The sequence below is a fragment of the Dermacentor albipictus genome, chromosome 4 (assembly GCF_038994185.2).
Source record: "Dermacentor albipictus isolate Rhodes 1998 colony chromosome 4, USDA_Dalb.pri_finalv2, whole genome shotgun sequence".
Taxonomy (NCBI): Eukaryota; Metazoa; Arthropoda; class Arachnida; order Ixodida; family Ixodidae; genus Dermacentor; species Dermacentor albipictus.
Genome location: NC_091824.1, coordinates 123,957,635 through 123,983,119, shown reverse-complemented (window position 1 = coordinate 123,983,119; position 25,485 = coordinate 123,957,635). Strand labels below are relative to the sequence as shown.

The window sequence follows — 25,485 nt, the reverse complement described above, 5'->3', positions numbered from 1 at the left end:
AATCGCATCTCGTCGTCTGCGCTTGCGCGCCTGCACTCAGTAGCAACATGGCAGCGCCCTTACTCTATCGACGGACCCCTTTTGCAGCCAATTTCGCCATTTTATCACCTCTGATTGGCTTGCTGCGCTGCTGCGGCGTTTCTGATTGGCTGGAAACGTTGCCATTGCATAATTCGACAATATAGCACTCCCCATCTTGCTTGCAAACTGTACACGAATGAAGACTGCTACGCTCACGAAACACAACTCCACTCGTTAGCTTGCCCGATAGGCGCTTTTTTATTCCACTCCTTTTTTGACTCCTGGTGAGCCCCGCCAATGCCGTCTCCATGAGCATATTCAAACGTCGTCGCTGTAGAAGGGAAAGAAGCCCCCTGGAACGGCGACAGGGGTCGTGGTCGTCGTCGTTGTCGTGGTCGTGGGGCTCGAACAATTGAGCAGGTCCTCGCTCAGGTCGTTGAGCCGACGGCCCTTCAGGAACTCGGGCGTGGCACACACCGGGAACCGCCAGTTGTACGAGTAACTTAGCAGGAACTTGATACGGCAGTCGCAGTGAAGGGGGTTCCCTGCGGAACCGATTGGTGAAACGACGCTTCAACGAGACAGTGATGATGATGACAAAATGTATTTATCAAACGAAACAGTAAAGAGGAATCGCGATGAACTGTTACTCTTCTATACACTGTAAAAGCGACGCTTCTGGTAAACACGAAATGCACAGAAGTTAGCCAGAAAAGGCACAAAGACGTTAAACAAGTTTGAGGCTAGTTCCTGCGCTAATTTCTCGTGACGCCATGGTATTTGGACAGCCTCTGCCCTGGGCTAGCTAATAGGTAATCGATAAACAAGGATGAAATTGCATTCTAACCTCAGGCTAAATTTAGTGACGTTTGAGAACCTTAACTCAATTAAAAGGCTCGAGCACACGAGCACCAGTGCTGCTAATCGAATAGGAAATTGAAAAAGGGAAACATTTCATTATTTTCTCCGCTGATATTCAGACCCTTTTCCGCTAAATGATAAAGCTTTATTAGTTTACATGGCTCGTCGGTGCACTAAAGGTAATATAAATGCCAATCGAGCCGTCAAAAAACTATTTAACCGTAGCGAACTAATTGTTCTTTAATGTCCCTTTAAAGCTATACGCACACAAGCGAGGAAACGACAAGCGAGTTTAGGCATGCAATTGGCAGGGCCGCATTCTGGATCGGCCACGTTCGCGGATACTTTATCGCATGATGTCATGTCCGTCATGTACGCCGCTTTATTGGAGCAGCGGACGACCCGTCAACGTATTCGAGAACTATGCAATGCGAAAAGGAGGTCGGTAGGTTTTTGGCAATTCCCTCCGCAATTATCATCTCCGTTGATTTAGCCAATCAATGCGTATTGAAGATAGCATATTCCCAAAAGCGATCAGTCGGTAATGCGACCCTAGTTAATAAATTCAGAATTCTCCGAGCGTATAATTGGCCGAGAACATGTCATTGGCGAAAAAAAGCCACAATTTGAGCTAGAACTTAGCCATGGGAAGTCTCTATATCGCACTTTAACCGCTGTAGGGATCAAGTGGTGCTTGGACTATACGTATATATAACCACGACTCTCTTTCTTCCTCTCCTTCCTTGCCTTTCCAACTGCCAGTCGCTTTCGACGACCTCGAATCCTTTTTCTAAAGAAAAAGTATGCCTTTCTGATTTCAGAAACAAAATAAAGTTAAAGGAAAAGAAAAAAAAAACTTTAGCACCAGACAAGTGCTTTCAGGACACCACAATGCAATGCGAAGCTGACAGGCAGAAAGGCACGGCGCCAGCGGGGGCGTAATTTCAGTTACGAAATCTGACTGGAAGTTGGTAGCAGACAATGCTTATTAATTTTTATTTTTTATTTGTTTATATGCCTGCTATACCTTACTGGGGGTGCGGGCGTCCCCACTTTATTTTTATTTATTTTTACTTTTGGGGACACACGAAGCAATGTTTACGCGGTAATGGGACGTTTGCGTGCGTACCGTAGAGTCCGACGTAGGTGCGTTCCCTTTTGAGCGGCTCGAGGCTCAGTTCGTCGAAGGTGGTGATGAGGTTCTCTTCGATGCTCAGGTGCCGCATGGCTGGCAGGTCGTCGCTGAAGTCTCTTGGCAACGACGTCAGTCCGCAACCTCTGCAATTCATAGCATAAAGCACTCCTGTAAGGGGCACGCCTCCTCGCCTAAAGTACTCGAGAGCTACAAGAATTCTCGCGCGGCAATCAAACCGTAAATACGTATTCTGTGATCTCAAACATTTTCTCACACCTTGCAGAAAAGAGAGGCGGATTGACAAATTCCGGAGGGGTTCCAAATTTTCAAACACCCGGAATGGGAGTGGAATGACCGCACAATTTGGGGCGTATTCCGAAATTGCGGAATTCAGTTCTAGTGGGATGGGCACATGCCTTGGAGCACTAAAACCGGTGAATTTGCCAATTAGACTAAATAAAACTTGTCAATTTATTATATTTCCAAATTTTTACTCAAGATTGACTCTTTCAGTATCTACTTGTTGATGAGTCCCTCTGCCATGGTAATTAAAAACAACATGATACTTTACACACTTTACGCTGTTGAAGAGCCAGAAAGTTTTCTGCGTTACATGGTTTAAGCGGTTCGGAGAAGTTCCGGGTCAGAACCCCGGCTAGCTGTTCTTGTTCTTGTGTCCAAACAGTGACTTACACCCGCTACGGGGTGCTCGCCAAGAAGCAGGTGGTTTCACGTGTCTTTACATTGGGATTACAAGAATAAAATTTGCATAGCACAGTGTGGAGTAAAAAAGATAATTCAGAAATTAGAAAAAAGAATCATGTTAGAAATGCTGAGAGAAAATAGTTTAACACCAATGAATGAAATCACAAAATATAAATGATTGATAATTTTATAAATGCAACAAGGTAATGTTTTGGTGTCCCTAATAAAATTGTAAATTGAGGGAAAGGCATTGTGGGGCTGAGTCCCCAGCAAAGTCGTCCCAAAAGAGGGAATGGTTGGCGAGGCTAGCGACAGCCCAAGTTGTCGAAATGATACTTCTAAGTGGTTTTTTCTTTTGTCTTAAAGACCAGTGGCACGAGATAGAAAAAAAAAGAAATGCTCTATAGATTCAGGTCCATTGTAAAAGCACCCCGCACCTCCACCAAATTAACGTTACGTGTAGCTGATGTACAAGTCTATTTACAATATATTTACACGTAGACCAACGATGGCAAAGATGGCGACGCTATATCAAGCGGGGCCACGTCGTCTTCTTTCTCAGTGCAGCCACACTGTGGCGGCTGTTCCGTAGCAATATAAAGCGGACGCAGTCAGACAAGACGTGCGCAGGTAAGATTTCAAGTGCGGAATGCGGCATCTCAAATTTGTAAAGGAAACTTCAAATTATCTTGAAGGATACCAATTATTATACACGGAAACAAAAATGACGGAAGTTAGGAGACGATGTCAGAGGGAATTTTGCGGAATTTGGCGATATGGAGAAATTTCAGTACCGAGCCGTGGTTGCATATGCTGATGTCGGCAAAACAGATGCTCGTGCGAGTGAATCAGCCATTTCGTTCAAGTACAACCCATGGTGTCCCCGCACCCAAAGCAAGTAAACTTGCCCGAAGTACGGGGAAATCATTAGAGTGTTGACCGAATGCTTGAATTGAAGGATGTAGCAAGTGCTGTGCATACAGACAGCGTGTCAGTCACAATAACAGCCAATGAGGCATTTTGGGGAAGTTATCGTAAAGTACGATCCCTAATAGTTCTGCCTGAAATATGGGTGTGAAGTCGGGAAGGCGAAGAGAGTAAGACCATTGAAGAGTTTCGGAGAAGATCCCCACTCCCGCCTTCTCATTGCTCAAAGAAGCGTCAGTGTAGCTATTATGCTGTAAGTAGTTAGCTGGCTTAGGTGGCCTGGTAGTATATCAGTTAAATGTCTGCTAGGCAGTAGTTTAGGATGATATGTAAATATGTCCTTGACCCCAATTTTAAGGTCTTTCGTTAAAGCATCACTCGAATTTTGGACTTGGCCTATGGGCAAATTCAAGTGTTGTTGCTAGCACAAATATTATCTGAGGGCTGTGTTCTCGAACTACGATAAAAAACTCGGTTGGTTCAGTGATAAATACATATTATGCACGCCTCCTTGAAAAATAGTATATTTCTAAGGATGTCAGAACCGCAAGCATGCGAAATCTATCTATATAGGGCGGGTGTATGAGCTTCCTGATATAACACATTGTTGGCAACGAATATAGCTAGCCCAGGGCATAAGCGTAGAGCTTCTCTTTCTAAAAGCACAAGACGTTTAATTTTACAAGCGGGACCATCGGAAAATAACACGCACCCAAATTAGTTTGCACAGACGTTATCGCGGCCTCCATCTTTAGGTACTAACACGTCGACAAGGAGTGTAATCAGGAAACGTGACAGCATGACAGCACGATGGGTTCATCTTATGTCAGACGACAAAGCGATAACAGTGACAAACCGGTGAAAAACAGTCACCGTCAATAAGCGAAACAATGTGCGCGTGATAATACAATGCATTGACGTCATCGTGGCCGCCATCTTTGGGTACTAGTTCAGTGAGAGGTGCGTCCGTGAGCTCACACGAAAGCTATCTATATGGGCAGAATATGTATCCCATATATCATCAGTAACGTATCCCTGCGTAGTCCAGAGCGACGGTGACTGAGTCTGCGTGGAGCATAGCTACGGCGCGTTCTGCCTTAGTTGTAATATGTGCAATGTGACTACGCCAGGCGACCTTGCCATCATATATAACACGAAGATACTAAACCGAGTCAGCTTAGGGAATGATTTCCTGGTGGTATTGGAGAGATATATGCACCTGCGCAGTTAACGAAAAGACCAGTACTGTTACTAATATTTAACATCATGCATAACTCGTATAGCCATGTCTCAAGCCTTCCTAAGCAAGTCTGTAACGACGGGTGTAATGATTGGATACTAGTTACGTATGTACAAAGTGCGATGTCCGTCCTCATAAACATAAACATGTACAGCTGCGCCGGTCTGCTGCTTCTTCCTTGCGATGCCACTACCGCTTTCCTAGTCAGGATCGTTCGCTGATGGATAGTTTACGCAGTTCTTTTAAAGATGGCTATATATAGCTTTAGAGAATGATTCTATTTATTTATTTATTTATTTATTTATTTATTTATTTATTTACACGTACCTTACACGCCTTTGAGAAGGCACTGTGTAAGGGGGGAAATACAGTAACATATTAGCATGGAATTGGAAAAAAAAAACATCAGTACAATGAAAGGAATATTAACGCAACATAGAAAATTAATACGACGAAGCAAATACAATATGTAGAGCAATAACAATAAACAGTAAACACAATAACACGATAGCATTATAAACGTTTTTGCATGTATACAATAATAAGTATAGTAAAAAATTTGGGTCACAGAATTTAGCTTGACCTATGGCACAAAGTAGGATGCCGAAAACAGCGTCGCAAATAGTTGCACCCTGCGCTATTCAATGGCGATGAGGAAAGCACGCCTTGTTCTTTTACACATTGTCGAGTATCGAGAACGCGCGATAAGAGAGGTGCGGTGGAAAAAAATGGTGCGCGTTAATATGCCACCAAATGTGAAACAATAAAGATCGTCTTGTAAAACATGTAGGCGCGTTTCACTTTTATGTTAATCATTCAAGAAGAAATGATAATATGCACGCGAAAAAATTGGATGTATTATTTGTAACGCTGTAAATACTTAAAAAATATGCTATGTTTTGTTTTTTGTTACTAGACATACTATAGTGCGCAAGTAGTAAACCATTATGGGGAAAGCGTTTCATTTACAGGAATTGGAGGAATTGAATGGATCAACACAGACACTCCAGGAGTGAGAGTGGTCGAACTCTCACCATTCCGAGGAGTTAAAAGGAGTGCAATTACGAGTATCTCCACTCTCCGGAATGGATCAGATTATGGGGTTTTACGTGCCAAAACCACTTTCTGATTATGAGGCACGTCGTAGTGGATGAGTCCGGAAATTTCGACCACCTGGGGTTCTTTAACGTGCACCTAAGTCTAAGTACGCGGGTGTTTTCGCATTTCGCCCCCATCGAAATGCGGCCGCCGTGGCGGGGATTCGATCCCGCGACCTAGTGCTCAGCAGCCCAACACCATAGCCACTGAGCAACTACGGCGGGTCCTCCGGAATTTAGTGGAAATGAAATGGAGCGCCCCACTCCAAAACTCTGTTGCGGAGTATCCATCGCAAACGGCTCGCAAAAGAATGTCGCTCGCCCATTGATCAAATGGCGAGGAATACTCGGCACGTATTGGGGATCACGCCGTTGGCTGCTCGGTATCGGCGCCGGAGCTCTGTCGACAAAGCTAAGGCCTCACTAGTGCCGGCTTGCCTGTTTTCACTTACCGTATATTTTGCGAAACACGTGACGACTCTCAGGAGGATGAGAAGTACCCCAACAGTAAAATATAAGTGTATGCTTGATTGATTGAGGGAATGAGTGAGTGAGTGAGTGAGTGAGTGAGTGAGTTAATTAATTATTTAATTAATTTATGGGGTTTTACGTGCCAAAACCACTTTCTGATTATGAGGCACGCCGTAGTGGGGGACTCCGGAAATTTCGACCACCTGGGGTTCTTTAACGTGTACTTAAATGTACCTAAGTGTACCTACACGGGTGTTTTCGCATTTCGCCCCCATCGAAATGCGGCCGCCGTGGCCGGGATTCGATCCCGCGACCTCGTGCTCAGCAGCCTAACGCCATAGCCACTGAGTGAGTGAGTGAGTGAGTGAGTGAGTGAGTGAGTGAGTGAGTGAGTGAGTGAGTGAGTGAGTGAGTGAGTGAGTGAGTGAGTGAGTGAGTGAGTGAGTGAGTGAGTGAGTGAGTGAGTGAGTGCCAAACAAGTATTAATAAAACAGACTGCAGCGATGTTTCTCAAAGGCTAACAGCGCTTATGGATGGTATCGGACCGCTTTTGGCCTATATAAAAGAAATACAGAGTTGGAAGTAACACGCCGAAATGCGGAGCTTCGAGTGTGCAGCTGTCTGTGAGTCTCTTAACGCCTTTCTGCTAGAAGCAAAGCTATATCACGTTTCAGATCATAGCGCTTAATCAGTAACTTTACCAAACCAACTAGCCCAAAAGTCTGCATTGGTATATTACTTATATCCCATGGTACTTGATTAAACTACGTTGATAATAGCCCCCCCCCCCCCCCCCCTCGCCATAACATTTACGAGAACAAATCATCTTTACCGGTACAGTGAAGTCGTTTCGACAGCACTTTTTGCTTATCTTACTTAAGCTATTCGCGCAAATGTAGCGTGAGTGCGCTGCCACAACCTCGATATGCTTCCACGTTATACGCAGGCACCTCGATGAACAATACTGTCACTGCATCAATGCATTTAACTTTACGGGTGTCCTTTGCACTTCCTCTTCCGTGAAACAATCGTCATACAAAGAGCACGGCGTGCGCCTACTTGACGAAAAGTTGGACCTCGAATAAACGCGACAAACGCAGTAGTAATGTTGGTTCACCATTGATAACCCCTATACAAATCACCGGGCGCAGGCTCACGGAAGGCAAACGCTACTCTGCTTTATTCGGTCGTGAGAGTGCCGGCTTGAATTGCGCGGAGATAAAACAAAGCCCCTTCCAAAGGCAAAACGCGGAACAGCATTCCATCGTGCGAAATGCGCCCATTCCTCTGTATATATTGCGTTGCTCTTATTCCAGTGCTTTGTCTAGGCCGCTGCGATTGTACAATTTTGGGCTCGCTGAATACAACTACCGCGGTTGTTAAATTGCAAGCGCTGAGGACTGCATGTTCTACGCAAACGGCAGTGGTCTGTTGTGCAATTGTTAGGAGCTGTTCAGCGAGCGCGTAGGAGCGCAGTGCCGTCAAATAAAAGGGATTTGGGAGCCGCTTCTGCTTCGACTTACATCGAGCGTTAAGCGCAGTAGTTTATGCGGTAGGTTAAGGAGCCGGTGCTCGTCAGAACAACGCTTACGTTATGGCAAACATCGTTGGCCGATATGATAATGCCTCTCTGTCATCTTTCTAACCCCTATCCCCCATCCCCAGTGTAGGGTAGCAAACCGGAGACTCATATCTGGTTAACCTCCCTGCCTTTCCTCTTCATTCTCTCTCTCTAAGGTAGTCCTTTTTGAGAGGCACCCTAATCTTAACAGCAGTCCGCGGGTCCCACACGTTCAGCTGAAAAAGTTGAAAATATTCGAATGCATCTATATTTGGCAGATTGAACGGGACTGCATATGTGAAGATTGCTTAATATGAGGGAACAAGCATTGTCCTGCTGTGAAAGGCAGTCTTCTTTAACTGGTATGTGCGACGGTGAGGCAAGACCCGACCACAAAAAGTTCTCACGATGGCAACGATCACCGAGTGAAACATGCTCGAAACGATCCGTGGCATTTAAAACAGGTATTTGTCAGTAAGTTGCACATGCTGCAGCCGAGCTTGGGTGCAATAAATCAGCTTGTAAACTATGACCCAAAGGAAATTAAAACATATTTTGTATTTTCCGTCGAAATCAACTCCTGCGAATGACACAACGAGTACGGGTTAATGTCGGAAACATGCGGTATGCATTAGCGGTCGTATTTGTAGACTTGGGACGTCTTTTTTTTTTCCGAGTGGGAAAATGTCTGTTGGTTTTGATTATCTGTTGCAATACCACAAACTCCACTGGACGATTCGAAGCGTCCTGGTTAAGCTTCATAAACTTCAAATGATGTTCTAGCACGCGGAGAAAAAGAAAGGTTTGAGAAATAGCGGGCGTATTCAGTTCAGTGCACCTGCAGGACATATCTGTAGCCTTAGCTGAACAGTGTATGAACAGAACCAGCAGAACTAAGATTCTGACTGGACCTCTTCGTACTTCGCGTGAGTATGCCACATGAAGCAGTTGTTCGTCACGAAAGTCAGTCGACAACACTGAGGGTATACTCTTGTGCAAAAGGTAGATTGCGTGCGTTAACTTCAGCTTCGTTGACCAAAACTCCCTGTAAGAACGCTTCATCAAAAAGAACTCTGAAAGCATACTTCTCCTATACATTATGAAGAGCGATCACCACGTGCGAACACTTTGGCGCAAATTTGCGGCAGTAATTGTTGCCCTCATTGCAGTGGCGTAGCAACAGGGGGGGCCGGGGGGCCGTGGGCCCCGGGTGCAAAGGGCCAGTGAGGGGGGGGGGGGGGGTGTCATATACGTCTGAAGACACCCCTCATTCCGCCGGCTACACCCGGGGAGGGGGGTGACAAAAGACCTATGGGCCCCGGGTGCCAGACGACCTAGCTACGCCACTGCCTCATTGTCTATCCGTCTCTTGCCCGGCAGCTAAAAAAAGCTTTAAGTACCCCTCATGCAATAAGTTAGCAAAGGGTTTGCTTAGGCGATTCGTTAGGACTTGAGAATAAAATATGTACCTTGTTTAGTTCACCGAGGAGAGCTAGGAAACCGCCTCGCATATCGTATGAATATAGGTAGAAAACGAGTATTCAGTAATTATCTTCAAACTTCATAGTTAACCTACACTTCTGACTTGCGGTGTACGCATCACTCATAAAATGGCCACCATAGATATCTTTCTATAACATTGATTCCAGCTTTGGTTCACGCAGAGTAGCGGGGAAACGGGTATCAATTCGTATAACGCCTCTTAGCGGGTAAAAGATGAGGGTTCGGCAATTGTCATTTAGCACCATAATTAACCCCCACACACAAAAGCCACAAAATCACTGCTGCGATTTCTGAACGCTATCGGATGGAGCGATTGCCTGTGATATGAATCATATTACTTTCACTACGTTATAGAACATCAATACTGGGCTTTCTTTCCTCCTTTTAATCTCTTCCTCTACTTTCCCTTTCCCGCAGTGCTGAGTAGCCAGCCTGGGGCTCATATATATATATATATATATAATGATAATTTGCATGTACAACACCCATAACTTGCCCCCTGTTGCCTCCCAATATAGACACGGTTAAGCATCTAATTTTTCCAGAACACCTTGAACACATCTCATATAACGGTTTCAATCGCTTCTATGGCCGCACTATAACAGCTTTAATTTAAGAGGCTGCCGGAACAGAAACAGCGGCCGCAAGGGCTTTTCCTCTGAATGCACTGCTTGAATAACAACTTCGCGAGTGGGTGGGAGAAAGTAATGGTGGCAAGTCTTACTGCAAGTGCAGACGCCACAGCTTGGGCGCCGGCCTGGGCATCATGGAGCGCTGGAAGTGCTTGAGGTCGCTCTCTTGGATCCACACCTCTTCCAGGTTGGTCAGTCCCGACAGCCAGTTGTCGTCGATCCGGGCGATGCTCGAACGGAAGATGAGCACGCGCCTCAGGCTCTGCGGCAGGTTGTTGAAGTCGCGCGTCAGGTCCAGGCCGGCCATCATGTAGAAGGCCACCTCCTTGAGCCGGTTCAGGTTCTTGAGCAGCTGCCACGACTCCGGCAGCGTGCTGTTGTGCATGAATCCTATGCGCGAAACGGTCTCCTCGAGACCGTCGAACGGATTGGCTCCCGGCTTGGAGAAGGTCTTGGCCTTGCAGTTGTTCAGGTCCAGGGACAGCGCCGGCACCGAGGTGAACGCCGAGCCCGGGATGTACTCGACGAGGCACTCCTTGAGAACGAACCGAAGTCGCGGGTAGGTGAGGTCGCGGGGTATGTGCTCGTGGAAGTGCGACGCGCTCGTGAAGCCCGAGCACGTGTACTCTCGTTCGTCGTAGTAGTGGTTGCTCGTGTCGAGGCACGAAGGCGTCGCCACGGCGACCGCGGCAAGAGCCGCCAGGACCACGGCGACGCCCGAGCAGTGTCTTTCTCTTGTCCGACTCATCTCTGCCGAGTTGCCCGTCTGGCTTGCCTGTCCCGCCTGTGCTGTGCTTTTGTTACGTCGTTGTCGTCTGCGCGGCGGTGCTTCCTGCGGCAAGAACTGAGCCTCTCGAGAGCGGCGCAGGCTTTCTTATAAGATTGCGATGAGCTTGGAGATAGCGGCTCGTCGCGTCTTCCTGGGTGCTTGACCGCGCGGGATTTGGATAACGTTGGGTGCGCGTTATGTTGGGCACTGCGATGTGGGAACGGGCGAGCGCGTGATGGTTTTCAGCTGACAGGGTGCTGCTTCATGTCTCGAGATTCGAAAAAAAAAGGAGTAAAATGAGAACATTGCCCGGCCTGGGGGCGAAGGCGGTCATTTGCATGTGTAAACACTGCCATTAGATTCGACGGTTTTCGTGGAATGAAAATGTAGTTACCGAAGCGTTGATTCTGTTTGTTGGATGCCACGTATCTTTTAGATACACACTGCATAGGTTGCACTTGCAAGTTGAGAATACGAAATTTGCTGATGTGGTGTGCGCATCTATTTGACTATTCGTCACTAATGAATGAGATTTAAGTTTAATGGTATGGTAATTTAATACGTGCAGTTGTCGGTGCAATCAGTCTTGTATTGGCAAATTAAATCAAAGTTAATAACAAACGAGAACTTTAAGGCATCTGCGGAGAACGCAGCTAAACACCCGACTACAGTTATTGCTGAGCTAGAAATGGGGAAGCGGTGTGCATATGAGTGGATTATAACGAGGATCTTAAAAATTCAGCAGCTTTAGCCTCATGTCTTCCTGCGTGTTTGGCTAAACAATCCTTTAATGGAAGGAAAGAAAGAAAAAGTTAAGGCACAGAAGGAGGAGCGCTGTTCTGTACTCATTTGTTTCTTCCGGCGATGTCGAGTGTGGGAAGTGCATGTGCAAAAAAGAAGAAAAGAAAGTAAACTAGGCGTTCTGAACAAAATACTGTTGCGTGCCCATTGTTGCCAAATCTGACAAAAGGGTGAATGGCATGCATTCTGGTGAATTCTTTTTTTTTTTTGTCGCAGCTCCGTCTGCTTAAAGACCGGGATACATAGCGCAAAAAATGACACAGGGACAAGCAGGAGCACAGGACGAGCGCTCGTCCTGTGTTCCTGCTTGTCCCTGTGTCATTTTTTGCGCTATGTATCCCAGTCTATATGTATCCCACCAACAGGCCCAAACTTCTTAATATTTGGGGTTTTACGTGCCAAAACCACTTTATGAGGCACGCCGTAGTGGGGGACTCCGGAAATTTTGACCACCTGGGGTTCTTTAACGTGCACCTAAATCTAAGTACACGGGTGTTTTCGCATTTCGCCCCCATCGAAATGCGGCCGCCGTGGCCGGGATTCGATCCCGCGACCTCGTGCTCAGCAGCCCAACACCATAGCCACTAAGCAACGCCCAAACTTCTTCCGTCTGCTTTGCTGTTGCCGAGGTATCATGGTTACCGGGAACGGTTCAGTCAGTGGCGTTGCGAACAAGAGTCAAAGCTCAAGGCTGACAACTGTCCACTTTCACCGTCATATCATAAGAAGCCAACAAACATTGCCACCAAGGACAACATAGGGGAAATTACTTGTGCTTAATAAATCAAATGAAGAAATGATAAATTAATGGAAATTAAAGTGGATGAAAAAACAACTTGCCGCAAGTGGGAACCGAACCCACAAACTTCGCATTTCGCGTGCGATGCTCTACCAATTGAGCTACCGCGGCGCCGTTTTCCCATCCACTTTCTTGGGTATTTATGTGTCCTAGTAGATCCCTGGGAGTGTTAGCCAGCGCCACCACTCACAGACCTTGGCGGCGGACGTGGAACGTTGTTTCTGCCGCAGGCGTCACGAGAACGTGATCTTTTTAGGTGAAGGCAACCGGTCAATCAACCCACACATGCTACCTGAAGGCATCAGTGTTGCCAGATTCGAGACCCTCGTTATGTAATAAACGAGAAGAAAGAGGGTTAACAGAGGGGCCCGATTTTCGTTAGTCATATCATAAGAAGCCAACAAACATTGACACGAAGGACAACATAGGGGAAATTACTTGGGCTTAATAAATCAAATGAAGAAATGATAAATTAATGGACATTAAAGTGGATGAAAAAACAACTTGCCGCAGGTGGGAACCGAACCCACAAACTTCGCATTTCGCGTGCGATGCTCTACCAATTGAGCTACCGCGGCGCCGTTTTCCAAGTTGTGGCAAGTTGGAAGTTGGCAAGTTGGAAGCATTGGCAAGTTGTTTTTTCATCCACTTCAATTTCCATTAATTTACCATTTCTTCATTTGATTTATTAAGCACAAGTAATTTCCCCTATGTTGTCCTTGGTGTCAATGTTTGTTGGCTTCTTATGATATGACTAATGAAAATCGGGCCCCTCGGTTAGCCCTCTTTCTTCTCGTTTATCACTTTCACCGTGGTCATTCGACCCCTTTGAAACTGAAGCACGAGCCTCTATCCGGTCGTCAGCCGCGGCCGTCTTCACAATGTTGACGCTAAAACGACATGACCGCGCCACGTGTAGCCCATGGAAAGGTCACGGGGGGTTGCGATGCGTTGTCAAGCATTTTTTTTTCTCGTTTACTTAATAATAATGATACGATGTAAGCATTTTTTTCTTTTCCACTCTCCTCTGGCAACGTGCGTCACAATGCAAGAAGTTAAAGAAAGAGAGAGAAAAGAAAGAGAAAAGAAAACCACCTACAAGTCAGCAGGCGCGTGACATTTCACACGTCTGTGACGTCATTGGCGGAAACTCTTTGAACGTCTACATTTTCCGCTCTGCGTATACTGACGCGGTGGTAGTGGTGGGGCCCTACTTTTCGCTGCGCAATCGATTCGAACGCAATTTTTCTAGCCGGCCTCCTTTGATAAAGCGAGGTGAAGATCATGCGACGCAAGCGGTTGCTCTATGCAAGCAATAATTAAAGTGAGGGTGCCCGGAGCCGTCCAACAAACACAGAGTGAAGTTACAAACAAGTGAACTATCGGTGGAATGATGAATGAGTCGCCACTTGGACATAGCCATATGCAGTTCTGTCCTACCGCCCCTATTTTTTTCCGTAATTCTTTCTTCCTGCACGTCCTTTATTCAAATATACCCCTCCCCTCTACTGGACGGCATTCAGGTGTCAGCAGCCTCGCAGTTACAGTGCAGTCAGCAGCAATTTCCTTGCCTCTTCTTTCCACTAATCAGTAAAGTAGTTTCTACTACTATGCCTTTCATTGCAGAATTCTCGAAGTGAGTATCTGATCTTATTGTGCCTAAAGTCTACACTCTTCCAATTTTCTCTCCTCCTTCGCTCAAGTCGAGGGCGGCACGGAAGAAGCGGTGCGAGATAGAGAACGATCTTCTCATTGAAAGGCGAAAATATAGGACATACGGCCAGTGCCGAACATACAGCGAACTAACAGCAAGTGAGGATACAAATTCTTTAAATTTGTGAGCCATGTGATATTCCTTGAGTTCCGTGACCTGTAAACGGAACTATGTGACGAAAATATAGGACATACGGCCAGTGCCGAACATACAGCGAACTAACAGCAAGTGAGGATACAAATTCTTTAAATTTGTGAGCCATGTGATATTCCTTGAGTTCCGTGACCTGTAAACGGAACTATGTGACGCTGTTCTCGTACGTTCGCTTGTCGACGGCGTGTTTCTTTCACGTCTCTCCGTCGCATCTCTCTGTTCTTCTGTCACCTTCTATTGATTGTCCTTGCCTTTACATCTTCTATTTATTTTTATTTTTCAGTTCTCTTTCACAGTTACGCAAAGTGGAGCCTATTTCAATCGCTAGCTAGCGGAAATGACTTCCGCATGAGCCCGACAAAAGTAAGAGTCCGTCTCCGTTTAGCGCTGCGATGAACGGGGATAATCAGTGTACACTGTCGTCCACCTCAAAGGGAAACACCTCACTTGTATTCTAGTCATTGTAACTTCAGCTTTTATTCTACTTTACGCGGCAAACGTGCCTTGTGTGCAAGCAGCGCTGAAACTTCGCGTGCCGCAGCAGTGCCGTAACGCAGCATATATAGCGAACGGAGGAAGCACTTTTTTCAGCAGCACATGCTGCAGATTTTGCGTAATCAACTTCACCGCCCGTCTTGAGGATACTGCATGTGTACAGATTTTGGAGTGACTGAGAACCACCGTGTGCGCACGCATTCATATCTGTCTCACGGTATGAATTGCATCTCAAAAGAAACAAACAAGCTACGCTAATTGAAATAACCAAACGCTCAGCTCTTTTCATTAGCTGTTTCTTCCTTCACTCTTTCACCTGTCGGGCTAGCCCATGGTGGTTAGCGTTGCCCTGCTGATCTCGAGGTCGCGGAGGTATGATGAGGACGCAATTTCAATGGGAGCGAGAACGCTCGTGTACTTACATTCAGGGGACGTTAAGGAATCCAAGGTGAACAAAATTAGTTTTGGAGTCACCCACTGACGGCATGCATCACAATCAGATCGTGGTTCTGGCACGCAAAACCCCATAATTTAAGTAATTTTATTTCGTTTGCCTCAGAGTGTAGTAAATGTCTCGTGTCACAGAATGTGGACGATCTCATCATGGGTCTCCTGCGCAGCATAGCAGGGACCGTCGTTGCGACCGATGAACCTGGCGGAAACCACATGCGCATATCGCCTCTATCGCGAGCGACGTCGGCGTTGAGTGTCTGCCGCAAGATGCGAGCGCGGCTGCCTCCTTCTACTTGTCGGAGGATGTGGAAGAAGATTGCGTGTCTGCCCCCTCGCGAAAGCGCATTCACCTCTCTTGTCGCTGCATCTTGGAGAGGGAACAGAAAAGAACAGAAGCTCGCCTCCTGTTTCCCCAGGGGTCCTCCCGGCTGTCTCCGCGATTTTAGTATCTCTTTCTGTAAACGCCGGCGGTGACCCGCCGCGGTGTTTCAGTGGCTACGACGCTGTTGAACACGATCGAGGTCGCGGGGACTGTCGCCAATGGGGGTGGCCGCCCGTGTATTTAGGTGCATGTTAAAGAATCCCGGGTGATCGCAACTTACCTGGAGCCTTCCGCTACGATGTCGTTTATAACGAACTCTGCAACTTCGGGACCTTCATCCCCGCAGCATAATTTGCTGGTCATGAGTAACATAAAAAAAAAACGATGAAATTGTTTAACGTTTCAACATACTTTTGTCGGCAATTTCTGAGTTCGTTTGCTAGTCTTCCCACTAGCGTGCTCTGATACTTCATATTTCAACTCCGTAATATATCGCAGTGATAGCCATCATGATTTGCGTCGACTCGACGCGTGAGATCATACGCCGCTGAATGACATCATGGGGACGATAGCATAAAATGAATAGAAAATATTTTAGGAAAGAAGGCAGTTCGTGGACGCTTTCTTTCTTTCTTTCTTTCTTTCTTTCTTTCTTTCTTTCTTTCTTTCTTTCTTTCTTTCTTTCTTTCTTTCTTTCTTTCTTTCTTTCTTTCTTTCTTTCTTTTTTTCTTTCTTTCTTTGCTAGCTGGAACCACTGAAACCTCAGCCCGCTGTGATTAGTGATCGCCATACATCCCTCAATAGGCCACAGACCGACGCGGTTGTTCAGTGGCTATGATGTTCTGCTGCTGATCGGGAGGTCATGGGCTCGATTGAGTGAGATCGCCTCGATCGCGTGAGGTCACCCGCAGCGGCAGGATTTCGGTGGGGACGGAATGAAAAAAAAAATGAAAAGAACAACAGCAACCGTTTACTCTATGCTGGTGCGCGTTAAAGACCAGATGTTCGAAATTAATCTGGAGTTCTGCACTATACTGTATGCAGCGTTTCTCAAAGGCCAGTTGCAGCTCTGAGACGTAAAACATTTTAATTTAATTGATTATGCAACCATAAGGAAACGTAGGCAGGTGAACCAGTGAGGATCCGGTTAGCCGCCATCCGCGATGTCATAGATTAAAGATGCAGCAAAAGGGAAAGGCATTATTGGTGCTTTCCACTAAAACAAAGGGCATCATTTCAGAATTCATTGTCGGAAATAAGCTATTTGTGCGCGGACCATCAAGAAACGGTATGAACGCGAGAGAAGTTACCACGAATGACACTCAAACGTTTGACTGTAGACACATTACTCATAAGTTATCACTAATGAAGTCCGTGCCGGAAAATACAAACTCCGTGCACGCGTTTTAGCTATAATTTGCACAGTTCGTAAAAAATCTATTCATAGACACTAGGTTATTCCGGGAGACAGCCTTATCTGGCAGCACACATTCTGGCAGAATGAACGGAGCCATACTCCTCGATGTAGTCGTCTTTTCGGCGGCTTCGGAGAACGTTTGGGGCCACAGGCATGCAGGTGTTAGTGATGCGTGGTGGTCCATGATGCTACAGAGAGTGAGGTTAGCCTGGCATGCTTGGACGGCAGTTGTTCCACTTGAGCGTCTCATACATTGTTAGCGAGGGTGTGTCACCATGTTTTGGTGAGCTCCGTGCCTAGAAGAAACGCAATCAGCAGTCAAACTTCCTTCGTGATTACTGCCGGCCCTTCAGGGAACACTACGCCGTGAAAGCTCGCACGCGAAAGACCTGTAACAGCGGCCACCAACACCTATATTGTGACGGAGACGAAGACAAAGACGTGTTTGTGTCTTCCCCATTTGAGAATACATTCTCGTTTCTTTTTTTCTTTCTTATTTGCACATTCTCTTGAACTCATTAGATGATTATCCCACCGCGATGTTGTTATTAATTTCCACTTCGGGCTGCATTGAATTGTAGCATAGGATGACTTTCTTGGTAGTGCGATCATTGCGAGCGTAATTATAACGAAGAAGGAAGGGGGGTAAGTGAGGTCATGTGATGGGCGTAGAACGGTGATTTGCTATAACAGACTGCTCCGGTGCCAAGTCAAGGAAAATACCATCGTGGGCGGCAAAAGATATCGTACCGAGTCTGCAGTTGTATACATAAGATTGCACGTATACGTAGCCATTCTGGAACTGGCTGAACAGCCGAATGAATGAATGAATTCCAGTTTTCTGTTGTCGGGGAGCGCTTTCCAAAGAGACGAACAAAGGTGTACCGTTTGAAACCTTCTTTATCATTGTCATCTGTGGTGTGAAGTGGGTGTTCGAGTCAGCTGAATTTCTCAGGGTTCTTTCTGCTCAGTGCAACCGAGCTTCTCCGGGGTGAGCTCCCTGAGGGGAACCCCGCTGAGTGCTTCGGGTGAGCCGCATTCCGGGTACGTCCACGAGTCCGGGTAGGCGAGAAGGAACGACATCTTGCAGTCGCAGTGTACCGGATTTCCTGCAGAAAGTAATGAAAATATTCGGTGAAATCGCCGTGGTTGGGACCCCTCGCTCGCAACCAAAAAGTCGCATGTACTAACTCCGTCGGATGCAAGATATTTAAATTCTTTACCTCTCACCAGGCACTTAGCGGTTCCCGTTTCTCCTCGTTTGGGGTCTCCTGAATAAAACGCATACCTGTCCGATAATGTGATTTGAACCGCTAACCGATAACGGGATGGAATTTTCATCGGCATCGGCATCGAATTTTCACCGGCATCGAATTGTTGAAGCTGTATGTGATACCGCACCGCATTCGGCATCGATCGGCCCAGGTTGAGACAGAACAGGTTGTAATGTTTCATCGCAGGAGTGCAATAAATCAGTTAAGTCATCCTCGTCACCGTCATCGTCGTTGTCGTCGTGCCGTCGTCTAGCCCTTGACGTCACACACACGCTCGCGTCACAGCTTCTCGTCACTACGCGGATTTGTTGCGCCATCTGGTAACACTTTGTGGAACCCAAAACAATGCCAGATGTCTGTTTATCTGCGAAATGCTTCGCATAACAACGATTACCCCAGTGTGGAGGATCTGCACATTAAGCTTTTCAGTTATTTTTTCTTTACTGAATGGTTTTTGTAGGAGACATACAGACCGACCAAACGAAGAGGCTGCGCCAATATTAGTAGAATATCCCTATTGAAAAATTCAGCATGCCCCATGTTGCCCTGAATCCCACAATAGAGTATGATTCTATAGGATCCTGCAAGTATAAAAATCTGTATGTTTCCATATACGCCCATATGGTCATACAGGATTATGGTACGGGGTATATGGGGGTATTTGAAGTAGTAACTTAGCACGATAAGAACACGGAAACAAGGAAGGTGGACAAGGAAAAGCGCTTGTGTGCAGGGGCGTAGCCAGGGGGGGGGGGGGCTTATGGGGCTTCAGCCCCCCCCCCCCGAAATTTTTTCGTGCTGTCCATGCACCGCCGACCAAAGCGACCCCCGGCGCCGGAAATCACCCTGAATTTTGTCTAGAATGTCTTTTCGACGCTCGAAAAGACATTTAACCGCGAAGATTGCAAACTCGGGCTGGATTTCGTGGCAACGCCCATACACCGGGAGTCACATAACGCCATGCAGTCCCATCCGAGCACAAAGTTTCAAGGGCGCTTTGATGGTGAGCGGGCTCGCCGCGGCATCTCACTGAGGCCACGGAATCTATGGAGCGCATGGATATCAATTGCGAAACTTTATGGGTATAAATCTCATAAGCTCTTGATGTGAAAGGTGCATTGACATTTCCAAAGTTGTGCTTTAGATTTTCAATTGCGAAATTTTGTGGGTATAATGTTGTTATAAACATTTGACGCCAAAGGTCTATTGACTTTTCTAAAGTCTTACATCGGAACATACAACGAGACAAGCCAAATCAACACACTAGCAGACGAGTTGACAAAGCAGGCAGCGAGGTCCAATGAGCCGAAGCGTTGGGGTGGTTCATTTGTGCCGTCATGTCACATAAAAAAAAATATCAACATTTTTTTAACCTACGCCAGAACATCCATGTCAAGACACTAAAGCCAGCCAAAGTAACTACGTTCTTATTTATTTTTTCTACTTTGAATTTTATTCGCGAGGACACATTGAGCCTCTTCAATTTTTTTTGTTCTCGCTACCCTACCCGCGGGCTGCCAGAGCCAGCCAGAGCGCATACGTTTTTCTCGTATGGCCCGCGACCACCGTGCGGTGCACTTCGGCGCGCGTTCGGTTTGCTCTGGCCGAGTGGATTTTGACCTGACAGAGTTTTGGACGCTTTCTGGCTAGCAGACGAGAAAAAAATGGTCGCTCGCCGCCATTACTGTAGGGACTCGAAGGATTGCACCGCATTCCTTGAGCGGAACCTTTCCGGAAAGTCTTGTTTTGCCGCTGTAGGATACTGAGCAGTATGCGTATGGTTCTCACTGGACGAAGCGTACGTCTCATGTTTTCTTCGGTATTCCTTCCGTAGCCCCATTAGGTGCTCGAAGTAGGCATTCGATTCTGGCCAACATACTTTCCTATGCGTTTTTTTTTTCCATTTCGGTGCCTCCGCCTCACAGAAAAGAAAATACATTGTTGCGGCGCAGCGAATTGTCGCATGGTGAAAGTTCGATTTTGATAATTCTTTTGCGGAAAGTAATGGGCGACGGGACGCTTCAGTTGCCGGATACGTTTATTGTATTATTGCGAAAGTAATTATATGGACACTCCAGGCGCATTCCTGCCGTCGCCGCCGCCCTCATGTTTCGTATAAAGTCCAAGGGTGATAACATCGTGACCACGCGCTGCATGCTGTATGTGCGAGTGAAAGCGTATGAGGGGAGGTGGAATGGTTGAGCCGACGATGGTGGCTCAGTCTTGTGTGCGTAAAGGAGAAAAGCGGGGAGCAAGCGCGCCGCCTTCCGTCGCGCGCAATACATCGGGGGGAGTGGATGGAATGGGGGCGGAATCTAGGATCCTGTGAATCGATGATTGTGCAACATGTTTATTTGCCTTGTTTGATGCATTATATACAGTTACTTCTTCTTACATACATAGACTCATTGGAGACTTATACGTATACTTAAATATCTTGTTGCGAGGTTTTGTGTATACATGCAGTGAACTTTGTTTCCAGTGATACTTTTTTCTCCTTTATCAAGCCGTATTTTCACATTTGTATATCCCATTGTATCTTTGCATTTCTAATAAACGAGGGCGAGTCAAATTAAAGTGAGCCTACCCTAACCGCGCAATAATGGTTCGGTTCATTATCTGCGAGGCATGCGCGTAGGAGAACGGCATGTCTCTTTTACAAAAGTGACAAGCAGGTGTGAAGATAAATGTTCGTTAATGCTCTCACACACTGGGTTGAATATGGTTGCATCACATAATGGACACTTCAAAAGTTTAACAGCTCGGTGTCGCGAAATTTTTGACAGCTGAAGGTGTTTCCAACACAGAAATTAATCACCATATGACTGCCGTGTACATTGAACACTTCATTTCATTGACCACTGCGAAGCGTTGGAGCAAACGGTTCAAAGGACGTTGCAAAGGCATTCCAAGACCGGGCCAAAACCATCGTGCAATCACCCCCCCCCCTCCCCCCCAATTTCAAAGGTTCATGAGCTGCTGAAACAAGAACTGAAGATAAGCATCGATGAACTGGCAGACCCTCTGAACATCAGTCACGGTTCGGTTCACGCCATAATTCATGAGCTTCTCGGTTATCGGCTCTTTGGTGCGCAATGGATCCCCAAGATTTTGACCCATTGCGAGAAGACGGAGAAGTTTCGCGCTGCCTTGATTCATCTGATCGGTTATCACAATGAGGATGACGACTTCTTGTTTGCAACTGTGATCGGGGACGAACCTTGGTGCCACTACTACGAACCTGAAACTCGACGGCAAAGCTTACAGTGGAAACATTCGAATTTACCACGCCCAAAGAACGTAAAGGCCATCATTTGCGCTGGAAAAGTGTTGTTAACTTTTTTTTTCGATCGACCGGGTCCATTACTGATAGAATTTGCTAAATCTTGAGAGGCTATCAATTGTTCCCGATATTGTAAAACGCCAGAGCGGCAGCGTGTCGCAATCAAGAACGAACAAAGTGGAAAATTGACGAATGGGGTCATCTTGTTCCACGACAATGCCTGTCCCCACGTCGCTTGTGTGGTTAATACAAAACTGACGAAGTTCAAGTGGGAAACGCTGCAACATCCGCCATACAGCTCAGACCTGTCACCTTGTGACTTCTACATTTTGGGGCAACCGAAAAATCAGCTAAAGGGAACCAGATACAGACTTTTTGAAGCAGCAACCCAAGGAGTTTTATAAGACGGGAATCACGCGACTCGTTAGTCAATAGGACAAATGTCTAAATTCTCATGAAGACTACTTTTAAATAAAGTACCCCGTTGTTGGCTCATTCATTTGACTTGCCCTCATATATCTTGCAGAACTCCTGCTTTTTATACGTGCTCTCTGTCGTGACTATAACTTCGGTGCAATTACTCACGATACACGACAAGGGACAGCTACTCCTGCGTAATACATTGGAACAAACGACAGCGTCATTGAGATTTTTCACTGGCCATTGCATATATACAAGAATGTAAGCACGGTTCTTGAATGACAAAGTTTCATTAACATATTTGTCCTCAACTTGTTCAGTTCATTGCTTTAATTTTTCATATCAGCGGCATGCACTGCTTTCCTGGTTTCGAACTGATATAGTTCTAAAGTTCGTGTGATATTTTCTTTACTTAATAAATAGACAAAAAGCATGGAAGCATTGATCTCAGTTATGTCGGGCACAATTTTTGGCACATACGAGTATAATATTTTATGAAAAAATAGATATATTACTTGTATTTACAGTGCGTAGCTTTCAAGAATTCGTTTGCAGCATCTTTGGCAATGACAATGCAGTTATTATTCATGTATTTGATCCCTCGATAAATTGTTTAAGAGGAAGCTTTAGCTCGGGCCAAATCCGACGCGGCCTCTTCAAATACTTGTAAACACAGAAACGCTTTTCTGAGATAATCCTGCTAATCGCTTTTATTGAAATTAGTTGCATTTGAGAGAGAAAGTTAAATCCTAGTGTCTCTTGGAAACAGAACTTCGATTTAGGGCCTGGATTTTGTTTAAAATATTTTGAAAAATTCGAAAGCTTGAAAAAATAGAAGCACGACGTTTACAAACTAATAGCTATGCATGAAGAACAGATATCGTGGTTCTGTAAACGGCATTTATTTTAACAGTCAAAGCGGACAAGTTTGCTGTGTCAATTTGTATCTTACGTGAATTGGTTACGTTGTGTACAAGGGTTCTGCAAAAGCCGTTATTTCCGCAACACTAAATTTTTTTGAGATTCATGTGTAGCATATCTATTTTGTCCGCTGTAGATGTACTATTAGATGCAATTCACAGAATTGTGATATCATTTTTCATTGTTGAGTCCCGGAGTTTTAAACTTGATAGTTTCGTTTTCTGAAAATTTTCAGTTTTGGCCAAATTTGAATAAATAAGTGACCACCTAAATGAAAAATTCTAAACTAGTAGTCACTAGAAGTAAACTTTTTCTTTTAAATGCAACTAACCTCCTCAAATTTGGTGATGTGGTTGCAGGGAAAAACTAATTCCTCTTCTACATGTACTTAAATAGGAGCACCCGAGCTATATATATATATATATATATATATATATATATATATATATATATATATATATATATATATATATATATATATATATATATATATATATATATGTTGGGCCAGTGGCGTAGCCCCCCCCCGAACAAAATTTCTGGCTACGCCACTGCTTGTGTGGTAGTGTGATAGCAATATTCGTATCACATTATCGCCATTGGAGGGATGATGGTAAAGCACCGCACGCGCAACGAGGAGAATGTGGGTTCGGTCCCCAGCTGCAGCAAGTTGTCTGGTCCTCCTCTGTCATGTCCCTTTGCTTGATTTTATAATCATTTTAATTAAACCTAACAATTAACTTTCCATATGCTTTCTCTGGCTTCATTGCGGGTCACTTCGTATGGTTGCGACTAACAAAAAACTTTGGCCCACGGATCCCCCTATTCGTCTCGCTTATCACCATTAAGTGTGCCTGGCTATGTGACTGGCAGCGAGTGCAAAGAAACACTGCTGCACGGACATCAAGACATATGGTGAAAACTAACCACTCACCGGACAGCACAACAGTCGCGTTGCTATTCTTTAGCGGCGCCAGGCTCTGCTCACTGAAGCTGCTTATGAGATTCTGACGGAGATTCACTTGTTTCAGGACGGGAAAGTCAGCGCCGAAGTCCTCTGGCAAAGACATCAGAGAACTGTCCCTGAAAGACCGACAGGACTGCGTCAGCATATGGCACCGCGTGTGGGAAACAAACTGCGAGTAAACGCATTCTTCAGCAATGGGCGTACACGCTAGCTGTGGTCGCCATGAACGTGTGCCCCTTGAGGATACCAGTAAGGAACGTCAGAGGCATCACAGACCCGGATGACGCAGTTTGTGCGAGAAAGAAATCGAGAAAGAAAAAAATTTAACCGTTGTTTCAAATCATGCCCTCTTGCATAACCATCTTTTTGCCGCCGACCGAACGCTAAAGAATACCTTAAGATACAGTGAAACGTTATTGTTGCCTTCATACATACATATCAGTCTACCGGTCAGTCTACGTAATGATGGCGTAAATTCTAGTCAGGTGCAGTGTTAGTCACTTCATAATGTTCGTTTCATTACTCGTGTGTCTTTTTAGACAAATTTCTCGTTGTGGGACCATGTAAAGTTTCACAGCTACGCGGACATAAGGATTTCGTCTTGTATCTGTATCTTGTTTATCCTTAGTAATTACGGGCACGCGCGCAGGAGTCACCTCCTGTGATTTCGCTAAACCATTCTTACGTGTTGTCCCATTGGGACCGCGTTCAATGTTTTCTAGAGAGGAAACCTATTACTGTGCAGCAGATACCTTCTCTCTCGACAGAAACATTCGTAATATTGTTATATGCATACTATACGCTGCAGTTAAAACTAGCCACGCTCCGTAGGTTGTCGCAGAGATGAGTAATGGAGACTTCACTATAAAAAACGCGTACGAAGAATTTAATAAAGCAACCCCGCAGACGCTTTGCCACCAGATTAGGTAGCTAGGGCACAGGGTATCCGCATTAAATGCCCTACTTAGTAATAATGAAGATCATGCCAGTAAAAATAAGGCGGCTCAGTTCTGTTGTATGCGGGACCAAATTTTCGCGACTTTCGGACCACTTGGTGAAAAATCGCAGGAAGAACAGCACGTATATCGCAAGTGCGAATAGTTCGCGGCACCAGACTTTGACGAGTTTTGGGCCATCCGCGAAAATCTCGAAACTTAGGTTCTCGCAATAGTTATCTTCATTACACGCATAACTCGCTCCCGCCTCACACGTCGGTGTCTGCATTCAAAGCACTCCAACGTTTTCCCACGCGCCGACCGGTGCGTTCCTATTGGGAAACCAGCGCTGGCCAGGAGGCGCTCACTTTTAGTGTGCAACTGAAATATGCTGACACCATCCGGTAGGGAGGCTACGAATATAGCGCGGCATATTTAACGATAACAGACGCGCGCATGTGTCAACGTTTGCTCAGCCCGATGCGGCCAGCCAAGTTCTGTCCATGGCCGTGTGCGTTGCGTTGAGCGCATGCGCTGCTACGTCCTAGCACGTCGGTTCCCTGTCAAATTCGGAGCCGTGAAAAGTGTGTCTCAAGACGATCGGTGAAT

At 45.9% G+C, this 25,485-nt stretch overlaps 2 protein-coding genes and 1 long non-coding RNA gene across 5 annotated transcripts in view; 1 reads left to right on the top strand and 2 right to left on the bottom strand.

Moving 5' to 3' along the window:
- Window positions 1–24,110, top strand: part of LOC135899562 (uncharacterized) — a 54,012-nt gene extending 29,902 nt beyond the window's left edge. For all 3 annotated transcript variants that reach the window (XR_011514082.1, XR_010563644.2, XR_010563643.2), the window contains one exon: window positions 24,006–24,110. This is a non-coding gene — a long non-coding RNA (uncharacterized lncRNA). The remainder of the gene's footprint in view (window positions 1–24,005) is intronic.
- Window positions 256–11,012, bottom strand: LOC135899608 (leucine-rich repeat and immunoglobulin-like domain-containing nogo receptor-interacting protein 4). Its single transcript, XM_065428915.2, has 3 exons — window positions 10,246–11,012; window positions 2,012–2,160; window positions 256–566 (listed from the first exon to the last, which is right to left on the bottom strand). The coding sequence occupies exons 1-3, from the start codon at window positions 10,899–10,901 to the stop codon at window positions 340–342; spliced, it is 1,032 nt and encodes a 343-aa protein (XP_065284987.1). The 5' UTR covers window positions 10,902–11,012; the 3' UTR covers window positions 256–339.
- The window catches only part of LOC135899560 (toll-like receptor 2), a 14,662-nt gene continuing 7,135 nt past the window's right edge, over window positions 17,959–25,485 (bottom strand). Inside the window, exons 4-5 of the mRNA XM_065428860.1 lie at window positions 23,909–24,057; window positions 17,959–18,185 (exon numbers count right to left, since the gene is read on the bottom strand). Of these exons, the coding sequence (XP_065284932.1) occupies window positions 18,028–18,185; window positions 23,909–24,057 (307 nt within the window). The 3' untranslated portion in view covers window positions 17,959–18,027. The remainder of the gene's footprint in view (window positions 18,186–23,908; window positions 24,058–25,485) is intronic.

Coding starts and splice junctions, on each gene's coding strand:
- LOC135899608 (XM_065428915.2), bottom strand. CDS start 10,901: ATGAGTCGGACAAGAGAAAGACACTGCTCGGGCGTCGCCGTGGTCCTG. Junction 2,161..10,245: donor CTGTGGCGTCTGCACTTGCA/GTAAGACTTGCC, acceptor TATGAATTGCAG/AGGTTGCGGACTGACGTCGT. Junction 567..2,011: donor CACCTACGTCGGACTCTACG/GTACGCACGCAA, acceptor TCGGTTCCGCAG/GGAACCCCCTTCACTGCGAC.